The 24,292-nt window shown below is 41.8% G+C and overlaps 1 protein-coding gene across 3 annotated transcripts in view; it reads left to right on the top strand.

The window, feature by feature from the left end:
- CRMP1 (collapsin response mediator protein 1) overlaps window positions 1–24,292 on the top strand; it is a 59,752-nt gene that overhangs the window by 8,672 nt on the left and 26,788 nt on the right. For all 3 annotated transcript variants that reach the window (XM_074951697.1, XM_074951698.1, XM_074951700.1), the window contains 3 exons: window positions 15,169–15,257; window positions 21,025–21,209; window positions 23,768–23,932. In XM_074951697.1, the coding sequence (XP_074807798.1) occupies window positions 15,169–15,257; window positions 21,025–21,209; window positions 23,768–23,932 (439 nt within the window). The remainder of the gene's footprint in view (window positions 1–15,168; window positions 15,258–21,024; window positions 21,210–23,767; window positions 23,933–24,292) is intronic.

Raw genomic sequence — 24,292 nt, 5'->3', positions numbered from 1 at the left:
AATATATTTGAAAATGTAAAAAACATCCAAAAATATTTAATACATTTCAATTGGTATTCTATTGTTTAACAGTGCGATTAAAACTGCGATTAATTGGGATTAATTTTTGAGTTAATCGCGTGAGTTAACTGCAATTAATCAACAGCCCTATTTTATACATTTTTTAAAAAATGAACTCTGAATTGAACCACAGTTAGAAATCTGCTTAATCATCATCCTCATCATGAGAATAGGACAGTTAGCGACATACTCCCTTCTTAGACTTTTCTTGTGTTCTAGGCAGGAATCGTGTTTACTGTGCAGCTGCACTCTCATTAAAGTAGGATTGAGTTCTCCTGCATCCATGGTCCTGCCCATCACTTTTGACCTGGTCCTTGTACACATCACAATCTACACCTCTTCTGTGCAGGATGAAGCTCCAAATAACGTTGGGGAATCAGGGGCTCTGCCATGATGCGATGAAGCATTGAAACATCTACCATTGTTTGCTGTTCATTATTACATTTAGAACATAAGAATGGCCGTACTGGGTCAGACCAAAGGTCCATCTAGCCCAGTATCCTGTCTTCCGACAGTGGCCTATACCAGGTGCCCCAGAGGGAATGAACGGAAGAGGTAATCATCAAGTGATCCATCCTCGTTGCCCATTCCCAGCTTCTGGCAAACAGAGGCTAGGGACACCATCCCTGCCCATCCTGGCGAATAGCCATTGATGGACCTATCCTCCACGAATTTATCTAGTTCTTTTTTGAACCCTCTTATAGTATTGGCCTTCACAACATCATTTGGTAAAGAGTTCCACAGGCAGACTGTGCGTTGTGTGAAGAAATACTTCCTTTTGTTTGATTTAAACCTCCTGCCTATTAATTTCATTTGGTGACCCCTAGTTCTTGTGTTATAAGGAGTAAATAACACTTCCTTATTTACTTTCTCCACACCAGTCACAATTTTATAGACCTCTGTCAGATCCCCCCCCAGTCAATTTTGTGTGTTTCTATAGCGCTTGGCATTTTCCAGGCATGTAGGAAGATGAGCTGCCAGTTTAAATACACAAAATACAGGCAAAAGAGATGTGACACATTAGCAAAGTGCCTGGTACATGCGTTGTTTAGTTCAATGATTTATTTACATTTTAAATTATTTCATGTTGTCATTTGAGCTCAGTTAACAGGAGGACAAGGAAGGGTGTGCAGTGAGTGGTGGACAGCTAGCCACGAGAAGTGAGGATTGAGGCAGGACCAGTAAGAGAGACGTTTCTTAGTCTATTAGAGATGAGGATCTCTTCCAGAAGAAAGGAGTGGCCCAAACAGCGGCCTGGAGTCATCAGTGGGAGAAGGAGATGAGATGCAGTGGAGCTGGTAGAATGTAATGTATGGGGGTGTAGTATGGGGTATAATAGGAGACAAGAGGTGAGATATATCAGGGGAATTTTGAATTTGATGCAAAATGAGATAGGAAGCCAACATAGGAAGATGAGGAAGATGTTCATAACAGTGGGCAAAGAAGATAATTTTAGATGTAACATGTAGAATTGACTGAAGTGAGCAGAGCTGGGAGGCAAGCCGGCTTGAAAGAAACAGGTTACAAAGAGAGATCACAATAACATTGTCGGTATTGTTCTTTCTGGTGACACAATCCTCTAAAACTGGTCACTGATGGTCAAGATGGGTAAATTGCAGACTTCCATAAGGCTTTGTCTTAGACACATAGCCTTTAAGGTCAGAAGGGACGATCATGATCATCTAGTCTGACCTCCTGCACATTGCAGGCCGCAGAAGCTCAGCCACCCAATCGTGTAATAGAACCTCTGGCTGAGTTACTGAAGTCCTCAATTTAAAGGCTTCAAGTTACAGAGAATCTACCATTTACAGTAGTTTAAATTTGCAAGTGACCCATGCCCCATGCTGCAGAGGAAGGCGAAAAACCCCAACAGTCTCTGTCAATCTGACCCAGCAGGACAATTCCTTCCTGACCTCAGTTATGATGATCATTTACACCCTGAAGATGTGGGCAAGACCCACTAGCCAGACACCTGGGAAAGAATTCTCTGTTGTAACACAGAGCCCTCCCTGTCTAGTATCCCATCACCAGAGATTGGAGATATTTGCTAGCAATCACAGATGGGCTACATGCCATTGTAGGCAGTCTCATCATACCATCCCCTCCATAAACTTATCAAAATAAGTCTTGAAGCCAGTTAGGTTTTGTGCCCCACTGCTCCCTTTGGAAGGCTGTTTCAGAACTTGACTCCTCTGATGGTTAGAAACCTTCATCTAATTTTCAAGCCTAAACTTGTTGATGGCAAGTTTATATCCATTTGTTCTTGTGTCCACATTGGAGCTTAAACTAAATAACCCCTCTCCCTCCTGGGTATCTTCTTCCTGTTTGTATTTAGGTTTCAGAGTAGCAGCCATGTTAGTCTGTATTCGCAAAAAGAAAAGGAGTACTTGTGGCACCTTAGAGATGAACAAATTTATTTGAGCATCACGAAAGCTTATGCTCAAATAAATTTGTTAGTCTCTAAGGTGCCACAAGTCCTCCTGTTCTGCTTGTATTTAGTATCTGTAAAACTGCTAGGGGAGACTGTAAGACGCCATGGCCTAATATGCTAGGGGAGATTGGAAGATGCCATCGCCTGAGATGCCAGCAATATGTGAACACTCAACGATACATTTAATTCACTTCCAGTGTCAGCATCATCTCCCAGAGATTTAAGGCCGTATCTCTGCTAACAATTTCATAGCTTCTCCCACCATTGCTCTAGTGCTGGTGCAGGGTTGTAGATGACATGGTGGTAAAAGCACCCGAGCCTTTTCGACACTAACTTTTCCACGGGAGATAGCTAGTTAGTGTATCTATAGTGCAGGAGTCTAAGTGAGATCAGTGCTTGGATGAACATGAACTGACTGAAGCTAAACTCCAGGGAAGCTGGAGATGATGCTGGAACGAAGGCGAAAAATGTTTAGAAGGATTAGCTAATACTAAACATCACCATCCAACAAAGACATATTACCTGTGATTGTTAGAAACAAGGGGGTCCTTCTGGAGCTCTTTCTGCTACTGGATACCCAGTTAATGACAGTCCCAGAAAGGCCTGCTTCCATCTGTGGCTATTCAAGAGATTTAGCTTCATCCTGATTGTCCAGCACTTGGCTTTGAATACCCATGAAATCATGACCTCTAGCTCTGATTACTGTGATGCACTGTACTTGGGTTTGAATATAGGAGCTTTGAAGATACTCTGGTTAGTTCAACATGGAGTGGCCCACAATTAAGCATTATAAGTTGCTGCAAACACATTGCCCAATGTTCTAGTCACTACTCTGAATCCTGTTCAAATTCACTGGCTCTCCAAAGCTCTCATTAGATCTCATGAGATACTCTGGACAAAAAAGGGTATCTAATGAAATGCTTTTCTTTCTGTGGCCATGAGCTACTAACTTCTTTGCCAGAATGGCCATTGAAAACCCATCATATTGTGAGTCAAATTCAGACCTGGTGCAGCTCCACACCAGAGCCAAAGTTGTCCTGGCCCAATTCATGCTTCCAAAAAGAGCATTAGTAAATTTGATCTTTGACTCTGTGGTTTACAACATGAACAAGCTGTGCTGGATTGCTTTATTTTTTTCCTCTGGGATGAGACATTTCCGGGACTAGCCTGTTGAGATCTGGAAATTCAATTTGATTTGCCATAATGGAAATGTATAGCCCAGGAGGCAAATCTAATGACAGCCAGTGGAACACATTTAGTGCTGTATCCTCCAGTCCACACTCAGGTGACTCTTCCACTGACACCAGTACCTATTGTTTTGCCAGAATAGGGAGTGTGAGGGGTCTACACCATTGATATTGCTGAAGCAATGAAAAGATGGCATTTATTGTGAAGAATTTACACACGTTTGTTATTTACAGTGTAACCCTTTTACGCTGCATGATAAAGGAATGAGATTTTGCTAGATGAATAAATAGCTAGGTCCCCAAAAGAGAGAAACAAAAGGAACATCAGATTGTTTAAACGAATAAACATGAATGAACTTGGCTGTACACCAAGCTATGGCATTGCTACATTTGATGAAATCTCTCCTAAGTGAATTACTGTATAGAAGAATAAATTCGTTAAAAAAATAGGCTTAAAAGCTTTTGGGCAGGTGAATCCATTAGGGTGCTAGCAGAAATGATGCCTCAAGGATATAAATGAGTTACAAGCTAGGTCCTTAGATAATTTAATGTTCACACTAGCTAAAATATTACTTCCTATGAAGATTAATATTACACTATAACGTGGTCGTAGAGATTACAAAGAGAGAAGAATGCTGTTTAAAAACTAAGATATTTTAAAGTTTTGACAGACAGTCCTTTGTGGAATCCCATTTACAGGGTTTCTTTAATCCTTTCCAGAAGGACACACACACTTAGGAAGGGATGGCTTTCTTCATTTGCTGCTAATATTTTGAAAATCATTTCCTTCACCTTGCTAAAACCAAAACGGCTTAATCATAACATAACACATCCAGTGTTAAAACTGACCATGTTCAGGGAAAAAAAAAGCTCTTCTGTATATTGTCTGTTAAAAAATCTCCCCCCGGAAAGTTATTTCTCTAAAGGCACAAAGAGGTGTGGGGCTTTCAATGGGAATTAGCCTTTGAAAACCTACCCCTAGCCAATATTAATCCAAGCAGTTTTTATTGTTGATGTCCTGTTAGTCTAGGAAAACACAAACGTCAGCATATGTATCTTCCCTCTAAAGCAGAGGAGCCAGAGATATTTTTAAAGGCTCAGTGGCAGAGTATTCTACTTTGGAAATGTTAAAGGAGCAAAGAGGCACGTGTTTGAAGCCTAATACTTCTCAGATCACCTCTCTCAAATCACACACATTCATGGGCAGTGAATTGGAAATACAAGTGGATTTGGAACACAGAAAAGACCATTTCTGATTATGATTCATGGCAAGATACATAATCATATTAAGGGCTATATGCTACCTGAGATTTCGGTGTAAACCGTCCATTGTCAGCTGTGGAACTTTAAGAATTGTGATGACTGGGAGTCAGGTTTATCGCTGATATAACTCCACTAAGGTCAGTAGTTTTACACGAGAGATGAATTTGGCCCTGGGCGTGGCCACCTTTGAGGCCTGGAATATTGTGGGTTGGGAGTCATTTCAAAAGACTTGATCAATTGGCACTGGTTGCAGTTGGAACAGGAGCTAAAGACTGAAGCCAAGAATGAAATGGTTCTGGACCTGTTCATTGTGCTAGCTTGATCTGGTTCTGTTTTGTTGTTATTGTTCTCATGCAGCTAAAGTAATTGTAGTTAATTAAAAAAGGATGATTGGTTTATTTGGCTCTGGGGACAACACTTGAGTGGGAGTTCCACACATGGAACAAAGGTATAGATACAATACTAGAGGTACTTTCTGTGCTCCATTTTGTAGGGATTTGGGTGTGGTTTTATATCGAAATAAACTATGCAGTTGTGATATGATTGGAATGAATACAGTAGACAGTATGTGTCAATTCACTTTGATGCACCGCTGCATTATTTTCATTGGACACAGTACATTAATTAGCCATGATAACCCATTAGAACATTTCATGTTGGGGGATGGTATTTTCATTCCTCAGTAATTTCAGTAGCAGACTAAGAAACGTCAGTGTAAAATATTTGTTCATATTTTGATGTCTGTATTTTTTAAAAAGATCACCTCTAGCTCAGCAGAAAAGGTGGATATGAAGACAGATGGCTTTTGACTTTGTTGTGTACACCCCACCATAACATCTGAATCTGATTTTCCAATAACCCAAAGCTTGGTGGTGTACTGATCCAGCGATTTTTTTGGATTATCCCATTGATACTACAGGGAGCCATTTGCAAAATTCAGGACTGGAGCTGGGTTTAAACTTTGAACATTAGGGGTGGGTTCAGACCTATCTCTTATCTCTACCAGGCATTTTGCCATTTGTGGGTACATGGAAATACATTTCCATACTTACAAAGACCTGTGTATAGATTGTGTCAGACTTGTAAGAAAAGACCTTTGTACAAAAAGCATGAGTCTCCAGCCTACAGATATTTGTTTTTTCTGATACCGTGCAGACAATAGTAGTATCTGGATAACAGCCTGCTTTCTCTGAGCAGACAGCCCCTCCTCCTGCATGATCCTGCAGCGAATGATGCTGACTTTGTGACATCTCCTTCTGTTGCCATGATAATTGCTGTGTTGTCACAGACTAAGCTCTGTGGCTTTACTGGCAGATTAAAGCAGGAGAAGCTAGGCCATGATTAGCAGAAATCACCAGAAAAATGCTGCAAAGCATATACAAGCAGGTGGCTGTCCGTAGTATGTAAGTGCTGTGTGATATACAGCAGGGAGCTCAGCCGTGAAGAGCTGGAGAGTCATGCACTCATAAAATGGAGATGCCGGGAGCCGTCCGCTAAGCGCTGCATGATGCGCTGTTGTTAGGTTTGCACCATGTTGTTTCCGGGGATGACAGTGTAAGATTGTTGTGACCATATCGTCACTTATATTGCAGTGATGGGTGAAGTAGGAATACTTAGGACCAAATTCTTCTCTTGATTCCACCAGTATAAATGCAGACTAATTGCACTGATTTCAGTGGAGCTATCCCACATCTCTGGTGTAACTGAGAGAGGATTTAGCTTTAGGTAGGTTATATTGGTACAATCTCAGGTCAGTACTTCGCTTTGTTATCATTTTGGATCTCTCCCTTAAACATGATATCTCCTTTTCATCTTTCTCCTTCCACCTTCCAGATGCTGGCAGGTCTTCCCCCTTGTTCCCGGCAGCGTGGAAGGAGGGGTGGATGCCTGCAACTTGCTTTTGCCATCCCAGCATGTGTGAGGTAGCTCTAAGCTGCTCCCACACAGTCTCCCACTAATGTTCTCCAGGCTGCTTCATGTGTGTTGAGCAACATTTGACTCAGTTTACCAAAAATTGCGGCTGACCAGGGCTCTGACATACCCTGGACTCTGAAGAGCTACCTGTGGCTCATGAGCCTGGGGTCAGGTAACGCACTATTTGAATATTTTCTAAACAGTGGCAGTCCCTCTTTACACTGTTGTCTCCTCTTGAGCCTGGACTCTAATGTATTATTTATTATTTCTATTGTGTTAGCGCATGCTGGCCCCCGTCAAGATTGAGGCCTCATTGTACAAGGCATTGTACAACAAGAGACACTCCATGCCCTGAAGAGTTTACAGTAGAAAGAACAGAGGCAGATGAAAGGGGGGAGAGCAGGATACAATGTAGAAGGGAAGGAAGAGGGAGCAGAATACAACATAAAAGGGAAGTAGATAGGATGATCAGAGAGATATGTATTGTTCATTGTTTTCTCTGGCCTTTATTCAGCGAAATGCTTCAGTATGTGTTGAACTTTAAGCCTGTGCTTAAGTACTTTGCTGAATAGGGATGGCAGTTTCACACATTGGTCTCATTTTATATTAAGGTTCCATTCATAAATAGTTTATAAAGGGTTAACCAATATTAATAGATGTTTTAATAATTGGTCAATTATTCTAGATCATTATAATCCGTGGTTATAAGCAACCCATTGACCTGTGCAACTCTGTAACAATCTGTAACACTTTCTCCAGATGTGCTTATGACGACAGCTGGCTGGAAAAATTCCAACTCAATAGTTTGTTGTCAGAATTGGCTGATTCGTTTGCAGAGAGCGTTCGATTTTGACAAAATTCCAGTGAAAACCAGGCAGGGTTTCATCAATCTGTCTTCTTTCCTGCCACCTTGCCAGCTCCGCTCCTCATCAGCTGGGCTCTGGCTCCCTAGGCTTCTAGGGAGAATGCAGAGTGCCTGTGAGTCAGGGACCGCAGGGCTTTCCAGGGTCCATGGCTCTGGGGCAGTCCATCTGGTAGATTGCCCAGGAGTCAGGGCACTATTTCCTTTCACAGAGAATATCAATTTTTTTAGTTTTCTTTCTGAAGGAGAATGAAACCAAATTCCAAAATATCAATATTCTCTTCAAAATGGAATTACCTCTCTCTACCACGGTTCACTTAGAACCATCTGTATCACAGGCTACTCATGTCTCTAACACACCTGTGACATCTGTTAATCATTTATTAACCCTTTACAAACTATACATGAACTCTTAAGATAAAGTGTGACCCAGACGGTTAAGTGTTCTGCAGAATTTGGGCCTGCATAGTTTTTTGTTACAAATTACTATATTGTGTAGCTTTTACTGAAACAAAATAATTCTTATTGTCCTTGCTTGTTCCTTCTGGGTTCCACTTTTGCCTCTTTTCTGTCTGTCTGTTAATAAGATCCCTGACCTATTGCATTTATTGTTTGTATTGTTAACCTTTGCCTGTTTATAAAGAAAAACGTAAAACATCTTGATGCATGGAAAGCTTTGGTGACCCATTAGCAGCAGCAGACGGAATGTTTTTAAATGTTGGTAATGTTCCCCCCAACAGATAAATGAGATGCTGTCTCTCTGTAGTAGAACAATATTAATGTTTTAAAAGGAAATTGAATGAGCTGAAAAAGAGTCCACAAGATGATGTCTGTCCAGGTCAGCAGGCACAGTAGTAAATCACCATGGTGAGGAGGTACAACCGCCAGCACACTTCAAAATAAATCATTACCTTTCAGGCCACTGATTAAAAAATACTGCAGTTACTACTGACAATAGAGAGCCTGAAAAATAGCTGAGATCAGCAAGGCAAATTCTAGGGTGGGGACTTGCATTCCTCTCCATATTTTCATAGTCAAAGGTTAGTAGCATCTGAGACTGATCCCATAGGGATCATATTTCATTGTAGTTCAGTGCCTTGATTTTACCCCCGAGTCCCCTGCATACTTTATCTCATGAAAAGTCTCCAACCTTTTGTGTACATGATCTTTCCTCATGTATTATATTGAAAACTTCTTTCTTCAGGATGGTTAGATTATCAGATGTATCTTTCACAGAAAGACAGAACAGTATGGCGGGCCTGCTTCTGAAAAAAACCCCACAACCACTTATATCCATGCTGAATTTTAAGCATGTGCTTAAAATTAAGCACATAATTAAATGCTTTGCTGACCAGGGGTTGACATCATAACAACTAGCTCTTATGTAGCATTTTTCATCAGCAGATCTCAGAACACTTTACAAAGGAGTTAAATATAATCCTATTTTTACAGGTGGGGAAACATAAGCGTGTGCTTAAATGTTTTCTAAATTGAGGACTCAAGTATTTGCATAACTTTAGGCATGTGAATAATCCTGTGTTTAGTCTTTGCAAGTTCAGGATCTAGAAGAGATACAAGGCAAAATGGGAATCCTTATTTATCTTTTTGAAAAGAAGCAACAGAAGAATCAGAGGCCCCTTATTACTGAATGGAACCAAACACATTATTTATAATGGATATTTTATTCAGTTAATGTAACCTCTTCTTCTAATTATGGAAGAAACAGGTTACGGCTTCCTCAAAGTTATTCACTGTTCACAGTTATTTGACTAATATCTTTCCAAATTCAATATGTATTAATCCATGAATGGTTGAAATCTGAGCTGTGTTGCTCAGTTGTGATTGGTTAGATAAGTCACATGATATTATTCCTGTTTCCTGGCTAAGTGAGGTGTGCTACCATTTCCAGCATGACTCCTCGAGTGCATGAATTTAAACTTTAGTTTCTGTGCAATTTTGAAATTTGCTTTCTGCAAACATTTTTGCAAGTGTAAATTGATTACTTGAATGTTCACAGAAATGAGAACACCTAAGCACTGGGAACAGGGCACCAGCAAATTCTTTGAACATTTGAACAATTCTTCACAAAATATTATAGATATATATATTTGGCATTATTTGTTCATCTCTAACACTGAAAACTTGCATGCAAAATGCTGACCGACTCTTATTATTCCTATAGTGAACAGTGCTCCGCTTAGGAGTTAGGCTACTACAAATTAATATAAATTCTTCCAACTCAGACATGAATTACTATTCCTAAGCATTTACACACAAGGCTTGACATGGGCTTTTAGTAATTCAGCTTTCATCAATTTTAAATGGATACTAGCAATTAGTTTAGGATTTTTATGAGGTCTACATATGCCCTATTGCTGATTTTTTAAATGACTATGTAAAAGTTCTGTGTATTTACATGTTTGCCAGCAGTGTTCAAAATCCAAACACTGCTGTGTGATGCTAGTACATCAGAATCAGAAACCTGACTAAAACCAGTTTACTTTTACAGCTGAGGCCAAGGGAAGTGAAAACATGCTGAGTTAATTTTTACAAAAGTAACCTTCAGTTGTGGATATGTGTGTGTAACTCTACTGCTCATTCAGGTCAGAACTCACTCTTTCCCTCTTCTCGTCTCATACCAACCTGCAGAGCTAGTAGACTACAGAGAATGGAGCGTGCTGTACCTCCCAAGAGAGATTGCGTGGCGCTCACTCCCTCTTTTTCCCTGTGCTCTTTGAAATTCTGGGTGGGATTGGGGATGGTGGAGTGCATATTGGACACACTCAGCAGGCTCTCACTTTCTGCTGCTGACCAGCTCTATGGCACTGTGATGAGCTATAGCTCTGCCCCCTGGGAGGCTCTTTTAGATCGCAGAGGGGTATGGAAAAGGGGCCCTGACTGGCTTCTTGTTTTTCATGGGAACTCTTTCCCCCTATTAATTCCCTTGCACATCTCTGCTAGAGCCCTTACTCAACACTAGATTCACATATAAAGACATGCACACAGAATTAACTCCCTCAGAAAACTAATTCATTTCCCCCCTTTTATGCATGTCACTCAGCTTGGGCCATGAAGGCAAGCCAAGTCAGTAAACTGGTCTGTTTACTGGTAAACCAGTCACTCTCACTCCGTTCTCAAGCACTAATGTTGCACAGCCGAGTTTGGTTGGGCTGGCTGTAGCCCTCCCAGAGCTTGCCCTGCAGCAGTGCCATGTGACAGTGCAATTAAATCTAGCCCTGGAGACTGAACTGTTCCATTCACAGAATGGATACTGAGCAGGCAGCAGCAGTGCAGACTTCCCTGAACTGCGTGACTAAAGTGCCCTGAAATGAATCTGGAGGGATCACCTGGAGGGGTGAGAAGGTTGTTCAGTCTCCATGTCCATTGAGTCCTTGACCTATCTGCTGAGACAGTCAGCCAGAGACCAGATTCCATGTTGTCTCTTGTGAGGCACAGCACAGAATGTATAGATCGGGGAGGGGGCAGGGAAAAGGTGTATATTCTTGGCTACTCTGGGGAACCAGCACAGTTGAGCTTACTGGGCTGCTGTTAGTTAAGGCAGCTTCCCCACTGTAGTCAATAAGTTGTTCTGGGACCAAGAACTGCTGGAGTAAAGACTCTCTGGCCATTACTTGTTGTATTTCCAACTCTAGCCCTAACCCTGGCTGGCCCTATGACAGGGGCTATAAAGGGGGCATTGTAGGGCCATGTATGCTAGGTCTATGCTGCTCTTGTGTTGAGGGAATTGTCCTGGGGGTGATTGTTTTCCCTTTATGGCTCCTGTACATTATGGTAGTGGCATAAAAGAGTCGTAGTATGATCTGGCCCAAGACTGAAAATTACTATTGTATGTGATGGCTTTGGCATTTGTGGACATTTGTCCTCTAGGAACTAGGTTGTGACCACAAACTCATTTCACATTGGCCACTTCATATCCATCAGATGGTAATACATTTCAGTCCACTGTCCATCTGGGCTGTATGTCAATGGGTGTCATCAAGGCTGGAAAAGACATCTGTTGGAAAAGTAATATGGCAAAACAAAATTTTCAATAAATTCTTGGAATGTATGGGAAACTTTTGTATTTCAAAAAGTGGAGGAAGTAAGCAGGGGGACAGCCATTTTAGACTTGATTCTGACCTACAGCGAGGAATTGGTTGGGAATCTGAAAGTGAAAGGCAGTTTGTGTGAAAGTGATCATGAAACGATAGATTTCATGATTCTAAGGAAAGGAAGAAGTAAGAACAGCAAAATAAGGAAAATTGGACTTCAAAAAAGCAGACTTTAACAAACTCTGAGAATAGATAGGTAAGGTCCCATTGGAAGAAAATCTAAAGGAAAAAGAATTTCAGGAGAGCTGGCAGTTTCTCCAGGAGACAGTATTAAAGGCGCAACTGCAGCCTATCCCAATGTGAGGGAAAGATAGGAAGAATAGTAAAGGGCCCATATGGCTCCATGAGGAGCTCTTTAATGACCTGAAAATCAAAGAGGAATCCTACAAAATGTGGAAACATGGACAAATTGCTAAAGATGAATACAAAAGACTAGCACAAGTATATGGGGACAAAATCAGACAGGCTAAGGCACAAAATGAGTTATACCTAACAAAGGACATAAAAGACAATAGGAAGAGGTTCTTTAAATCTATTAGGACCAAGAGAAAGAGAACGGAAAATGCAGGTCTTCTACTTAGCAGAAAGGAGAGCTAATAACTGATGCATCAAGAAGGTTGATATGTTTAATGCCCATTTTGCTTCAGTCTTCACTAAAAGGTTTAATGGTGACCAGATACTCAACACAATTAGTACTAACAACAAGGGGGAAGGAATGCAAGCCAAAATAGGGAAAGAATAGGTTAAAGAATATTTAGATAGTTGGATGTATTCATGTCAGCAGGGCCTGATGAGATTATTCCTCAGGTATTTAAGGAACTAGCTGAAACAATCTTGGAACCATTAGCAATTATTTTTTAGAGCTCATAGAGGACAGGTGAAGTGCCAGAGGACTGAAGAAGGAAAAACATGGTACCTATCTTTAAAAATGGGGAAGAACTGGCTAGGTGAAAGTATGGATGAAAAGGAGCTGCGGGCTATAGTGGATTCCAAATTAAGTCAACAGTCTCATGCAGTTGCAAAAAAGCTGATATCATTCTGGAGTGTATTAACTGGAGTGTTATATGTAAGACACGGGAGGTAATTGTCCCACTTTGCTTGGCACTGATGAGGCCTCCGCTGGAATACTGTGTCTAATTCTGGTTGCCTCGCTTTAGGAAAGATGAGGACAAATTGGAGAGAGTCCAGAGGAGAGCAACAAAAATGAGAGAAGTTTTAGAAAATCTCACCTATGAGGAAAGGTTTAAAAAACTGGTTCTGTTTAGTCTTAAGAAAAGAAGACTGAGGGAGGACCAGATAAGAATCTTCAAATATGTTAAGGACTGTTATAAAAAGGACTGTGATCAATTGTTCTCCATGTCCACTGAAGATAAGACAAGAAGTAATGGCCTTAATCTGCAGCAAGGGAGATTTAGGTTAGATTTTAGGAACAACTTTCTATTTATCAGGGTAATGGAATCCCCATCACTGGACGATTTTAAGAACAGCTTGGACAGACACCTGTCAGGGATGGTCAAGGTTTACTTGGTCCTGCCTCAGCATGGCTTCTGGAGATCCCTTCCAGCCCTGTATTTCTATGATTCTATGATAAGGTGGAAGGCTATGTTATTCCATTTGTCATTGTTAATTGTATGAGGTGTTATTAGCAACACAGGTAGCATTTATAAAAAGTGGTATGTGGTTTTCATCTTGATGGCATCACTTTGATGGGAGTGATGAGACTAAAACCCAGACACAAAACTCAGAAAGTGTATGCCTTTCAGGTGGCATGATTACATGATAGGTAGAATGTATAAACCAGGAGTGGCCAAACTGGCTCCTGAGCCACATGTGACCCTTTTACCATTAAAGTGTGGCTCGTGGAGTCCTCCACGCCTCCCCTTCTCCACCTACCAGACTGGGGCGGGCGGGAGGGGGGGTGTTGGAGCTCGGGACCTCTACCTGGCAGTAGAGTGGTGGGATAGGGCTTCTGCGCAGCAGGAAGGGGTATCTTGGGTCTTCAGCCCTGTGGGGTGCACCTGCTGGGGCTCAGGACCAATTTTCCACCCATGTGCGGAATACATTTTGTTATGTGCATCAAGGTAATGTGCGGATGTGCGCCACCAGTAGAAACAAAAAACCTAGATACAGTATATATTTTTAAAAAGTTACCAATAGGGATAATTACTCCAGCCAGGACAAGCTAGGCATTTTAGAACTCACTACTCAAAGAAAGAAAAGGAGGACTTGTGGCACCTTAGAGACTAACAAATTTATTTGAGCATAAGCTTTCGTGAGCTACAGCTCACTTCATCGGATGCAAAGAAGCAGTGCAAGAGAGAAATAAAAATTATGAAATGCATAGATCAGTCTCAAGAAACTAAAATAACACACTTGGAAAGAATAAAATTAGAGATAATATATGGGGGTTGCAGGAGTACCAAGAAGGAACAACAATAACAACAGTGTTGGGAGGTATGTGACACGGACACTGTGTGCGTGTGTGACACTGTGTCTGTGTGTGTGTGACACACAGACTCTGTGTTTGTGTGTGTGTGCTGGCTGCTGGAGAAGTTTCTGAGAGACGCCTGTCTGCTGTCTCTTTAAGGCACACACTGAAAGCTCTCCTCCTGAACCATGTCCTGCCCTCCCCCACTCTGCGGAGATGGGTACATGGGCGGGGAGTGGGGGAGAGAGAGAGAGAGAGTGTGTGTGTGTGTGTGAGAGAGAGAGAGAGAGACAGACAGACAGACAGACAGACAGACAGAGATTGTGTGTGTTGGCTGCTGGGGAAGTCTCTGAGAGACCGAGAACTGTCTCTTTAAGGCACTCACCGGAAGGCTTGTTCAGACCTCAGATGGCTGCGAGTTCTGATGAGCCCTGTTCCCTCTACCCTGCTCTGTGGAGATGGGGTACAGGGACTGGGGGAGGGGGACACCCTGACAACAGCACCCTCCTTTCCTACCTCCCCCACCCCCCGCTCTGCACAGCCAGCAGGAGGGTCTCAGAAGCAGCTGCAGGAGCAATGTGGCTGCAAAGCAGCTGGGGCTGGGGGTCACCGGAACACACACTGGATGTGCGCGGCTCTGCTCATCACCTGCGCGGCCGCCCAAGCGTGCAGCTCACAGGAAACACATCTTGGGACTTCAGCAGGAGCAGGTGTGCCCTGGCTCTCGAACTTCTGAAGATTGTTATATTCGGCTTGGAGGGCCAGTAAGTTTGGCCACTCCTGGTATGAACTGAGCATCCCTGGCACTTCTGATGTTAATGGGTCCATGGTATAAAGGTTAGGTTTGTTGTATTTGACTTGATTCCATTTTTGTTTACTTCATAAATGTTTCTTCTTTTTTCTCCCCTCAGAGTGATCGACTGCTCATTAAAGGTGGAAGAATTATCAATGATGACCACTCCTTTTATGCAGACATATACCTGGAAGATGGACTTATAAAGTTGGTTTTTAAAATACTGAACATTTTTGCATGCATATTAATTATAACAGTGAGCTTGACTCCTCCAGCCTGCACACCTCTGTGGATGCCTGTTAATGTTGTATGTTGTAGAGGAACATTTTATTTATTATAAAAATCTGCTTTTCATCTTTGCTAGTGTCAGGCAGGTAGAAGATGCCGTCAGTCAGTGTGACTGGAGTTCTTTGCACCTGCAATGGGTCCATTTTCAGTTACTTCTGACAGGACTTAGTCTGTGTCAATGCCTGTGCAGTGCAGGTAGTCGCACAAGCCCAGCCAAGCTGTCAGGTACCTCTAGTGCAAGAGATCCCAGGCGAAGATGAACGGTTACTTGCTCAATGTGCTGTGGGGTGCTTGTTACAGCTATTTTCACTTGCTGATATTGGTGCCATTTTTGTGCTGTATGTGGATACTGAGTCCCTACATAGGCACTTTTCCTCACACGGAACCCCTAGTGTGTGTCCCATGTACATATACGGCTGCTCTCTTGTACACCAGCATTGTGTACATCGCTGCTTGTGCACGGAATATAGATGCTCTTTGTGTTCTTTCTTCTTACGCACTTATATAGAGATGGGCAGGTGTCACGTTCCTCAGGGTACAGTCTGGACTGTTGAACAGCTGTATCCCCTCAGCTCTAGTTTTTTACACTGCTTTACTGTGAACTGCCACTGCTCGCAGCCCAGCTTATACACAGCCACTTCCATGTAAAATAACTCCCAGCTGAATACATGAATGCTCTCCCAGCCACATATGAGTTACATACAGGGTGACAACTGCATGTTCTTAGTCCCAGCCTTGACCCCAGAAATGTGCATCTTGTACTGTATAGAACCCTCCTGGACAAGACAAGCTCATTGTGAGTCCGTCATTTCAACAAAGGAAAATGATTATGCTCCAGCCTCAAGTGGAGTTTCCCATACAGTCTAATCCAAACACACTGGTTAAGATAAAACAATAAGATAAGTTTATTAGCTACAGAAAGATAGATTTTAAACAATTACAAGGCATAAAGTCAGAATTGGTTACAAAAGAAATAAAAAGATAAAAACGCAAGCGAATTCCTAAACTTTAACAAGGTAATTGGATTTAAAGCAAGTCTCTTTCTCTCACCACAAACAGAACCTGCAACAACTTCAGGATGCCAGCTGCAGGAGCAATACAGATTTTCTTTGGATAAACATATTGCTTCAGAAACTCATGTTTCAGATAGCCTTGAATGGATTCAGACAGTTGAGATGCAAGGTTCCTCGTGCAGTTCTGTGCTTCCCACTCTGGACCTTGGCTGAGGAGAAATATTGCTAGTTTTGCTGAATTGTGGAAGTGCAAAGATGTTGTGATATTCACAAATATCCAATAGAGACTAGTTTGTGCCCACCAAACTTTCTTCACTTGTGACATATGCAGGTTTTCAGTGCACGTCTCCAGAAGCCAAAAGCTAGGGCATGAAAAAATAACAACGATCAATAAATAATACATTGTTTCTCTGTCTTAGGAGCTCCTTTTTTGTAGATGGACACGGTCAGACTAAAAATGATGTTCTTTAAATAGTTAGCCATACCTGTGTTGTTAATAATTCTATAGATTATTACAACAGAAAGAATATAATAAATGTAATGCACTTCATTCATCTTGGACAATGAAAGACTATTCTGTTTTATGTTTCTTAGTTTCTAGTCAGTTTCCCTTTCTGACTCTTGTGCATTTGCTCAGCACGGGACATGTCCATTGCAAAAAGGAAACAGGAGTGCTTAAATCCCAAGAAAATCTCATTTTAATTGGAGCTAACAAAACTCTTGGGAGCACCCATGTTGGTCTGCACAATCAGCCAATTAGTGTCCCTTTAAGAAGAGTTTTACTTCACCTTAGTGCTGCCCTTTTTTGTTCAGATGCACATTCTCTGTGATCTGTGTAAACATGTCATATAATAAAACAAATGAGTTGACCTTTGAGCTACCGTGAAGTCTGAAACCTCTTGTGAATTTTAGGCACTGATCCTGCAAACACTTTGGGTGGGATTTACAAAGGGACTTAGGTGTTGCAAAACTGAGCATCATGGCTTCTCACTTTTAGGCACATAGAAAATCACAGGAACAAACACTGATCTGCAAAGCCTGAGGGAGGTGCTCAGGCTCCATATACAATGCAATAGACTGCGATTCACAAAGCTGGCATGGCACGGGACAAGCTGTCTAAACTAGCCAATGGGAGACACCAACCAGGGGGGTATGTGCTAAGCCCTGCCCCTCTCAGGGAGATAAGCCCCTAAGTCTGGGCTGCAGGGAGGCACCTAGCTCTCCTAGTGATCCACAAACTTAGGTGGCTAAGCACTTATCTTCCCCTAGATGCATGTGGGACATTCAACAAAACAGCTGGGGGCGGGGGGGGGGGAAGGAGGACAAGGATGTCCCTTATAGTCTTTCGCTCAGCAGTAGGGTACTCACCCAGGATGTGGGAAACCCCTGGTTCATGTCCCCGCTCCTCCGTAGGAGAGAAAGCATTTGAACAGGGTTCCACCACCTCCCAGGTAAGTGCCCCAGCTGTGAGGCTATGGAGTATTCAGATGTGGGGCTCCCTCAATCTCTCCTGCTGAAGTTGTTCCATTTTAATTAAACAATGGAATTCTTAAATGTGATATAGGCATCACACAGAATGAGTTAGAGTGATTCTATCACAATGCTAAGAAGTGGCAGATTCCTGTTCATATCCCTTCTCCCCCTCAGGAGGGGATGGGGGGCGGCTTGAATCAGGGGTCTCCTACATCCTGAGTGAGTACCCTAACCCCTGGGTTAACGATTACAAGGGCGGTCTTGCTCCTGCAGCTGTTCTGTGTGAACTTGTCTGAGGGGCCCAATCCAGTAGGCATGCTCGGATGCTGCTTACAGGGTTGGACCCCTGTGCATGACTTGGGCAGCCAAACACTAGTGTTCCCCAGTCTGTGAATCACTGTGGGGCTTAGGTGGGAGATAAGTTTCTGGGTGCTTATCATGAGGCAGTAGTGAACATGCTCAGGCCTAGAGAGAGGCTGTCTAAAGTGAGGCTGTATACCCAAAGGAAAAAAACGTAGGCACCTACAGGGTTAGGCAGCAGCCATGTGGGTGTTTTGTGGATCGCAGTGGTGCCTAAAAACAGGACTTGGACTCCTAAAAATGGGACTTAGGTGCCTAAGTACCTGCCTGGTTCCCACCCTTTGTTCTTTGTTTACAAATCTGAGTATCTGCACTGAGCTCAATGGGGATTTCTCGTGTGCATAAATTTAAGCATGTGAGTAAGTGGATTCAGGATTGGGGCCTCTACATTATGCCCTAGTCAACTTGTTCGTGTAGTATGACATTGCTTACTTGCTTTGTTCACAGGAAATTATAGAGCATGGCAACTGTTTGAGAGGGTGAATCTTGCAAGTTGCTAATGATTACTGGTGCATCAAATGGTGTCTGGGGGCATTTGCATGGTAACTTTAAGCATAATTCCCTTTCTCTCTCACTTGTAAGCAGCAACTAAATGACCCCACTTTCTCATTAGCATACAAATATTATTCCAAAATGAACTGTCCAAGAAGCCTGACACACCACCTCTTGCTCAGTGTTCCAGTCAAACAGTCAGAATAAAAATCACTGAGCAATGCCAGTGAGGATCAGCCTTCTTCCAGCAGGCTTAACCTGGGTGGCAACACTAGAAGTGAGACAGGCTGTCTAAAAGTGGCACCACCTTGCTATCCGCACCAGCCAAGTGTAGTGAAATCCATTCACTTCAACATAATGGAGTGCAGCAATGTTGAGGAAGCTGACGCTCTGCAATGGACTGAGAATGGCTCAGGCCCTGGTTTAGCAAAGTACTTCTACACGTGCTTAACATGCTTGGACTTCAGCGGGACTGAGGCCTGTATTTAAATGCTTAACTTTAAGCACATCGCAAAGCCTGTCCTTTTTTGGCAAAGCATGTGCTTAAGTGCTTAGTTAAATCAGAATCTGAAAAGATGATATTTTTAAGGGGGAAATAAAACCAGCTTACTTTTATTCTCTGGTTTTCTTGTTTTTCACAGTGTTCACATGTAGTCTTTGGAATGCTATTCTTGTTTCAAAGTAGAATTTAAAGGAGATGGATCTTAGTTCTTTTTTTCCATTCTCAGATCTCCTTGCCACACAAGGAAAGCAATGTAGCTCTGATTATAATGTTAGGGACAAATGAACATCTGGTGTAAATTGACTTAGTTCCACTGAAAACAATGGAGAAATGCTGATTTAAACAAGCTGATGATCTTCCCCCTATTTTCATTTGTTGAGTACCTTGTGATATTTCTTTGCAATTCAAATTTGAAGAATCCTGAAGCATCTTAAGTCCCTTTTGTGTAACCTGTTGTGCTGGTCTGCTTGCATTCATGCAGCTGTACTAATTCCCTACCTATTTTTCACTCTATAATTAGCTACATTAATATTTATCATAGTTGTAAACATGTTACCGCATGCCTCCCAATGTAATGCAACATTTGGGTGACTATTGGGCATTTTCACACACAGCTATACGGCCTCAAGTTGAGCTGGCATCAGATCTCACTCGCTAAGCTTGGTTAGTACTTAGAATGGAGGCTTCTAGCAAAAGTCCAGATATTGCAGGAAGCAGTGTGGTTAATTCAGAACCTCTTCCCTCTAGACTAGAACCGAGCCCTGTGTCCCACTGTAGTATGGGACACGGTGCTGTTGGATGTGGAGTCCTATGGATGAGGTGTAAAAATGAGCTCTTGATCTCCTGTGGTTCTTTTTAAACTCTGGTTGTTTGGGCAAATTCCAGTTTGAGTAATTACTAGTAGTTTCCCCTGGGTATAATTAATAGTTATATTCATTTCCCATCCTAAATTGTTGCTACAGGCTGTTAAACAGTTGCCAAGTTTCATTTCACGGGTAGCTATTGCATTTTAATGTTGGACAAAATAAATTCAGGATCTATATATGTCTGGGATGAGTACACATATATGGACATAAATATTATTTTATCCCACAGAAAATCTATATTGAAAAGGAGTTAGGGCTAAGAGTATGTATCAATAATTTAGGGGAAACTACATTACAGGGTGTGGTAATTATCCTAAAACAAAGTAGTATAAGCCCAGGAAGTTCACAGTTAATGTTAACCAAAAAACAAACCCAAGCAAGCTGAGGTGTGGAAATGCAGTGTTGTGGTACGCATAGAACCTTTACTTCGCCCTGTATTGACCCCAGGAGGGGTTAACAATTTTTGAAATCGTACATGTTTTTAAAAATCAGTTTTAATCTAAGTGGAGTCCACAAACACTAAAATGCCTTCCTCGTGATTGTATGGATTTTGCATTGTGTCACTGTAGGACAGAGTTGAGAGTTCTACTGAAGAAGAAGCTTTCAGTTCTGAAGAATTACAAGAGGAATTACAAGACCTGTAATTCATATATATTGAAATGTAGCCTATGCACAAGATTGAGTTTTAACTATAGGGGAAGTTTGAAGAAACTATGACTAGAGTTTGTTTTGGTGCCCTAACTGTGCATTTTCATACCTTAAAATGAATTGAATATCTTTTAAGTTTAACTTTAATTTTGAATGTCTTGGGTTTAGAATGTTTGGTTTTGAAATAATTGCAACTTCCCTATAATATAGTTTACCTTAAATGGTAATACAAATATTAATAATACAAAATTACTGATATGTGCCCTCAACCTTGATTGTGTCTTAATTTAGTTTTTGTCTGGAAATTTCCTTGTGCTTTTCCTGCTGTTTAGACAAATAGGAGAGAATTTGATTGTTCCTGGTGGAGTAAAGACCATTGAGGCTAATGGGCGTATGGTTATCCCTGGGGGAATCGATGTCAACACTTACCTACAAAAGCCCTACCAAGGAATGACTGCTGTTGATGACTTCTATCAAGGCACAAAAGCAGCTCTAGCAGGCGGTACCACCATGATCAGTAAGTACTAGACACTCTCACCTCTCAAATCTAACTATCTTGGTGCTGAGCGGAACCTGCTGTTTTCAGTTCACATGATGTTCACTGGGTTTATCAGTGTATATTCTACATAGCTGTTTTCAGAAGTCATTTAAGATCAGATCAATGTCTGGGTCTTGTGCGGCTTGAATCTCCACTGATTACTGTAGACAACTTTACCAGGATCAACATGAAAATGAGGTTACCCTTAGAAAAAGCAGCTGCACATAGGGTAGTGTTGTTGGGATTCCCTCTGAAGCTTTTTCCACCCGACTTATCCAGAGCACCATGTCTGCTTCTGGGAGAACACTTCATCTAGTTCCCTGGGAACCAAAACACTCAGTTCAACTCCAGAATTTCTCACTCTCCTTTTGTTTGGCAAACAGCAAAGCTACGTTGAGTTGATCAGACTCAAGCGTAGGAGATGAGTGTAGGGTGTACCACACATCCAAAGTTACACAGAAAACCTCTTCCTTTATATATATTTGCTGATTACATTGCATTTGCTATATATTACATCACACATTTTTGGGTTGGCTCGGTTACTTTGCAGGAACCAGTCCGGCATGCTCTGTCCATGTGCTGTTCATGTGGGAACCTGTTCTTTAATTTGAGATTGATCTTGTCAGTTGTCCGTAGTATTACGGTGTAGCTGCTTGCGTTAGCTAGCACAGACATCCTGACTCCAGCATACTGCTTGTCAAGCCCCTATTGCCAACTTAACTGTCCGTGCACCTTGCCTCGTTTCTTAGTGGCCATGATTGGGAAGTTATTTATGTCAAGCCAGCTCTACAAGTGTGTCCTGTATTTCTCTCACATAACACTCATGAGATCTACTATACTTGCTATCACTGATTTTTTTTTTTAATCAGTTGATACAGGCAGTAACAAAGCAAAGCAACAATTCTAATAAAGTGTTGTGCTTACAGTGTCCTATCAGATACTGGTAAAAATGTGGAAAGTAATAAACCAGTGGTATAAGAAATCAGATATGAGCCCAGGGAGGTATGAAGCCTGCTTACAGCTACATCCTGGAAGCAGGATGTCCTGGTAGGATGGTCCTGGCTGTTAAACTCGTCCTTTGCGCATCAGATTGCTGAGCAAGCTGCATCTTTTCTGCCTCGCATTTGCTTGGCTCTGGACTAAGATTATGTGGGGCAGAGCCTCAGCTGGGGTAAATGGCCAAAGCTGTCTGATGCTGCCCCATGGAGCTGTGTTCCCTTCGAGTTGGAAGTGGTTCGTGGGGGATGGCTAGTTTTTCTGGATGGTGCTTTGCTTTGAATGTATGTCATGCACCAAAAGGCCATGAAAATAGGCACACAATACATTATTGTTTTTTAATAGTGGAAAGGGTTGCTTTTTAGTATATTTTCTTCAGTTGGGTGCTCCCGTATCTTTTAGCCTATTTAGAAAGTCTAAATAGGCTTTTATTTCCATCCTCTCTGGACTGGAAAACCAGATTCACTTTTAAGCAGGTGGATAATATTGTTCAGTATATTCCAGTAAAGATGGCAGAACAGCATTCTGCTAACAGTCCCTCTGCTGGACTCCACTGCACACGGTTGTGCAGACGTTTTAAATGGCTGCTCCATTGTAATCAATGGAAAGTTCAAATGCATCAAGAACATGAGGTGGGACCTGCCAGCTATATTCAGTACGTTTGCATCAATGAAGAGGTTAAAACAGATTTCTTTCTGGACAATTGTTAAATAGCTGTACTTTTCCTTTTGGAAGTTATTTCATTTATTTAATGTAGCTGCTAGGACTGTTTAATTTAAGGATTTCTCTACTTTATTAATAGTGTGAAGTTTCTTAACATGCTTTTCCTTCTTTCAGAATTGAAAAATGCCCAGTAAAAGGCTCAGTTCTATACATTCAGTAATACACCAGAAGGTTTGCATATGTTAAGATACAGTACACCTTGCTGTGTTTTCATTATTCAAGTAGAACCCAACCCTGCAAACATGAGTAATTCTACATGCATCATTAGTCCCAGTCATTATCACACTGACTCTGAAAGCCAGCGTGACTGAGTGGTTAAGACTTGAATCTGCTATTTTGGAGCCCTGGATTCTATTCCCAATGCTGCCTGAAGATCTCTTCATTAATTTATTGGTAAAGAGGAATGGGCTAATTCATGACAGCCTTCTAGAAAAGGATATAAGGCCTTGGTCAATAATGAGAGTTATGAAGTGCATAGAAATGTAAATGGCAGTCAGTAGAGACCAGAATTCATGATCTCCGGCGTACCAGCTCAGTGCACCTTCCCTAAGATACAGGGTGTTTAGATCTCTCTCTCATGTCTGGGAACATTTCCTGACTTCATGGTACAGCAAAACAGGCTGCTAGATTCAGCTTCAATGCAGAATGTTCTGCAAAAGCTGGAATACTTGAAAGGTCTGTATCTGTCCCACATCCTGCAATTTATACTGTGTCAATAAAAATCCTGCTTTGTTGTAGGTACACTATAGATAATCACTGAAACTGCAGAATAGGAAATACGTGCAATTTGTGTAACAGGTGTTTCATCTATATTTCAGTTGATCACGTGCTTCCTGAAGCTGGAGCGAGTTTATTGACTGCATTTGAAAAGTGGCACGAGGCAGCTGACACCAAATCCTGTTGTGATTACTCTCTCCATGTGGATATCACCGGCTGGTATGATGGGATCCGGGAAGAGATGGATATCCTGGTGCAAGATAAAGGTTAGTTAATGAAAATAAAATGTTTTCATTTTCTCTAAGCAATGTGCAAATTCTCAATTCTGAAGTACTCCAGATAGTCCTGTTATTTCCCACAAAAGAGGCATACAGGTACTAGATACCCTGGCCATGAACCTTTGTATTCATTTACCCCTGTGTAAAGTGGGCCTGAAACTCCATGCACTGCAATTAATCAGGAGTAACTCCATTAGAGGCAGTAGAGTTATGCCAGTAAGAGATGAGGAGAATTCAAATCAGCAAGGGGAAAATGTTATCTGATTAAAAATGATAGCACTTGACAGATGGAAATAACTCTATGCAAAGTGCAAGGTAGGCCTTATGTTAAGATAACAAAATTAGGAG

This window comes from Natator depressus, chromosome 4, assembly GCF_965152275.1.
Source record: "Natator depressus isolate rNatDep1 chromosome 4, rNatDep2.hap1, whole genome shotgun sequence".
NCBI classification, from domain to species: Eukaryota; Metazoa; Chordata; order Testudines; family Cheloniidae; genus Natator; species Natator depressus.
Note: the sequence above shows the minus strand (reverse complement) of the source record. Positions and strands in the feature narration are given on the sequence as shown.